This window comes from Cystoisospora suis (assembly GCF_002600585.1).
Source record: "Cystoisospora suis strain Wien I chromosome Unknown contig_3624, whole genome shotgun sequence".
NCBI lineage: Eukaryota > Apicomplexa > Conoidasida > Eucoccidiorida > Sarcocystidae > Cystoisospora > Cystoisospora suis.
The window spans coordinates 1-4,098 of NW_027156419.1; the positions used below are offsets into that span (position 1 = coordinate 1).

At 49.4% G+C, this 4,098-nt stretch overlaps 2 protein-coding genes across 2 annotated transcripts; one reads left to right on the top strand and one right to left on the bottom strand.

The window, feature by feature from the left end:
• Window positions 1–903: 903 nt before the first annotated feature.
• CSUI_007037 (retrotransposon ty3-gypsy subclass) lies at window positions 904–2,439 on the bottom strand (the record flags this gene model as incomplete). Its single annotated transcript, XM_068067187.1, has 3 exons — window positions 904–1,395; window positions 1,855–2,229; window positions 2,431–2,439. The coding sequence occupies 3 exons, from the start codon at window positions 2,437–2,439 to the stop codon at window positions 904–906; spliced, it is 876 nt and encodes a 291-aa protein (XP_067920836.1).
• Window positions 2,440–3,303: 864 nt separating this feature from the next.
• CSUI_007038 (uncharacterized protein) lies at window positions 3,304–3,788 on the top strand (the record flags this gene model as incomplete). Its single annotated transcript, XM_068067188.1, has 1 exon — window positions 3,304–3,788. A coding segment is annotated over one exon (351 nt), but the record flags the coding sequence as incomplete, so codon positions are not given.
• Between the last annotated feature and the right edge of the window lie 310 nt (window positions 3,789–4,098).

Below are 4,098 nucleotides of genomic sequence, written 5' to 3' on the forward strand. Positions count from 1 at the left end.
TGGGATATTCAATTGTTGGCAGATAGGTTTAGGCGGCATGAACCCATAGAGCAATTCAAAAGGGCCGGCTTTCGTGCTTGTGTGTCGTACTGAGTTGTAGGCAAATTCTAAGAGTGGTAATATAGATTTCCATCTACTTTCATTTCCGAGTAAGGCACAGCGTAGCATTTGTTCTATTATCTGATTGGCTCTCTCTGCCTGTCCATCCGTTTGCGGATGGTATGCTGTTGACGTCCGTCTTCGAATATTAAGGGTCTTACATAGTTGCTCCCACACCTCGCTAGTGAATTTGGGATCCCGATCACTGACTATTGATCTGGGGACACCATGTATCCTGACAACTTCTTTGACTAACACATCTGCTAAGCCTATTGCGGTAATTGTTTGTTTGACCGGTATGAAGTGGGCCATCTTAGCAAGTCTACAGATAATAGTTACGATTGCGTCTGAACCCTTCTCGGAGGTGGGTAATCCTACTATTAGGTCCATGGCTATCTGCTCCCACGGTACTTCAGGGATAGGTGATGGTTGCATCAATCCACCGAGAGCTAGGTTCGAACTCTTTCCTCTGGCACATGCTACGCAGGACTGAATAAAGCTTACTATGTCGTCTGTCATTTTGGGCCACCAAAATAGCGTTCGTAGGGCCGTCCTGGTCTTGTCGATCCCGGGGTGGCCTGCTAACACATGATCATGGAACTGTTCTAAAAGAGTGAGTCTGAATTCACCTTCCGGTACACATACTTTCCAACCGGATCTAGTTCTAACCCACAGAAACTTGCCGTCCCATGTGTACTCGCGATGCAGATATAGAACTGGTAGCGAATCCCGACCTTCCCTATAGTTGGCTATCGACTTCTCAAAGGGTAGTTGGAAGTTCTTGCACTTTTTATAGGCTGTTTTTCACTTGTCTAGATTTTGAATATCAGGGAGGTCCACCTGTGTTTCATTACTATGGATGAGACAGATATAATCTTGTCTTCTGCTTATTGCGTCGGCGACTACATTCTGCTTTCCTGGCTTGTACACTGCGTTGATATTGAAGTCTGCGAGTTTATAAAGCCAGTACCCTAGACGTGTAGTTACGTTTTTCTGTTTAAGGATTCTTCCTAAGGTTGCGTGGTCGGTCTCTGTGGTTACTGCCTTCGATCCAATAAAGGGTCGCCACTTTAACAACGCATGGACAATTGCCACTAATTCGCCTTCATACGCGGGCATATACTGTTCTCGTCCTGAGAGCTTTCTGGATTCAAAAGCTACTGGAACTCCTTCCTGCTCTAATACTGCGCCTGTTGCATACTTAGAAGCATCTGTCTTAATGGTAATAGACTTATCTGGATCGAATATTTTGAGGGTCGCTGCATTGATAAGTGCCTCCTTAAGTGCGTGTACTACCTTTGAATGCTCCAGTCGCCAAACCATGTCGGAGTCGTCCCGGAGTAGACGATGTAGCGGGTGTGCGAACTTGTTGAAATTTGAAATCAGTCTTCGATAATAGCCCACCAGTCCCAGAAATCCACGTAGTTGCTTCCGGTTTGTTAGTATTTCGGGCCATTCTTTGATGGTGCTTAACTTCTGTGGGTCCGCTGCTACCCCGTCCGCTGATATACTGAACCCCAGGTATTGGACCTTCTGTGAGCAGGAGTTGCACTTCGGGGCGTTCAAGCGTAGTCCCTCGTTCCGTATCTTCTTGAAGATGTGTTCGAGATGGTGGATGTGTTTCTCGCGTGGCCCGGAGTAAATTAAGATGTCGTCCAAGTAGACAATGACAAAGTCGTCGAGTTCCTCTAAAAGGATGTTTTGCATTAGTTTCTGGAAAGTGGTCGGCGCTCCGGCCAGTCCAAATGGCATCACTCGGAATTGGTACGTTCCATAGAGTGTTCGGAAAGCAGTTTTCCATTGGTCGTCTGCTGCCACTTCCACTTGGTAGTATCCTTGCTGTAGATCCAGTGTTGAGAACCATTTAGCCTTCCCTAGGCGATTAATCAGGTCGTGGATGCGGGGGCATGGGTAGTCTTCTCTGATCGTTATGGCGTTGAGGGGTCGATAGTCGATGACCATCCTCAGTCCCCCATCCTTCTTCGCTACGAAAAAGACCGGTGCGGCCACCGGTGCTTGTGAAGGCGCTATACAGTTTTTCTCCAGTAGGGTTCGCAGTTGTTCTTTTAGTTCGTGTAAATGTTGATCTGATAGATTGTAGTATTGCCTGGCGTAGTCCGGGAGTCGGTTCTAAAGCGTAGGAATATGGTGTTTAATCACTCTTTCTTTGATGCCGTTGCTAGGTATTTCCTGGAAAATATCCTGGAACTCCTGCAAAAGTTGTCGCAGTTCGGGCGGTTGTGATTGCAGTTTGTCGGCCGTAGTTGGGTCTGATAATACAAAACATTGTTGAAGAGTATCTCCGTTGGTTTCCGGACTAATGAAGTTGACCGCAGCCATCCACTCCACCTGTCCTCTTTTAAACCATTTCTTGAATTGGCCGTAGGGAACCACATCGATGTCTGCTTCCGGTCTCGTATGAGGTTGATTGAATGTTGTTAGCGTGTGTAGACGGTTTTTCTCAGGTGCGGACATCGGCAGTCATGACGTGTTGAGAATCCGGGGGTTGGGATATCATTTCCTGGTCAGTGAGGTGGTGCCTCGACCGGTGGTGGGCTTGGTCTAGTTGCTGGGTTTCAGGCTTCTGAGGAGGACCAGGAGTGGTCTTATGCGTTTGGGAGACCTCCGGATCCACTTGGAATTTCTGCTTATCTTTGGGGTCTTTCTTAACGGATTGCGATCTTTTCTTGGGTACCCACGTCAGGGATGGTTCCGCGATTGAACACTTGTCTGGAGGAATCTTTAGTTTCTCTGTTCCAAAATCCCATATTGCTTTGGCACGAGTGAGAAAGTCGTGTCCTAGCAGCAGTGGGGACCCCATCCTTGCGACTAAAAGGTCCATTTTCCCCTTCCATCTGTCATACGTAATTTCGACACCTTTGACTTGCGAAGTGGGATGTATGTCGGTTCCATTCGCACACACGATTCTAAGGCTTCGTTCGGTGGGTTGGGTACCCGCTGAAACCTTACACACCAGATCTGGATGAATGAAACTACGCGTTGAGCCCGTATCGAATAACGCGGTAGTCGAGGTGTTCTCCACCTTTACGGGGTATATTGGTTGATGGGCGATTTGCTTGAGTTGTTCGCCGTTGTTCCTCATTGTCGTCCCGACTGTCAACAACCTTTCCCATCTCCCCCAGAGACTCCACCAATTGACTAAAGCGTGCCTGGTCCACCCCTTGTATACAGAATAGAGTAGTTGGAAGCGCCTACTGTGGCCTGGCGCCAACGGTGTACCGGAGCCTACCCAGGCGTCGCTTCACGGCACGCAGGGGTTTTGCGACGAACTGGGCAGAGGCGAGGGGGAGGAGTTCTGGTGAAGGGGAGACGGAAAGACAAGTGTTCTGGGGGAAACAATCTTGATGAAAAACCCTCGATAGAGCCACTAAGCCCCCTCGTGGCGCGCAGCCTGCCGAGTATATCCACGTCTCCCTCAGCGGAGACTTACCCGCGTCCGATAGCAGTTCTTGGTGTCAGAAGTGGGATTAGGCTGCAGGTGTTCGTTTCTAGTGGCTCCTTATCTCTTCATTTACCGTACCTTCTTTTTCTGTAAGCACGATGCCTCGGTCGTCTGGGAGCCGGTCTCGCGGCGCGCTCCCGCATATCACCGGACTTCCCGAAAGCACGGAGAGCTCGTCTCTATCCTTAGAAGGAGAGACAGTGGAAGCATCTAGTCCCCGGATAGTGGCGCAACACCCCTTCTCTCCGTCGACTCACCTGCAGGAGCAATTAGTAAAGAATCTTCAGGATGCTCTTGAGGAAATGCGGTCCGGCCACAAGCGCGCTGAGGAGGCACACCAACGAGAGCGCGAACAGCTGCAAGCCAGGGTCCAGGAGTTAACCGAAAGGGAGGATCGGAGAACTACTGAAATTGCCGATTTAAGGATCAAGATTGTGGAGTTAGAGACTAAACTGCTGGGTAGTCAGCAGCCCGATGCTGCTGCTAGGACTCCGCTGACCACGGAAATTCAGCTGGATCCGCTACCCGCATACCCC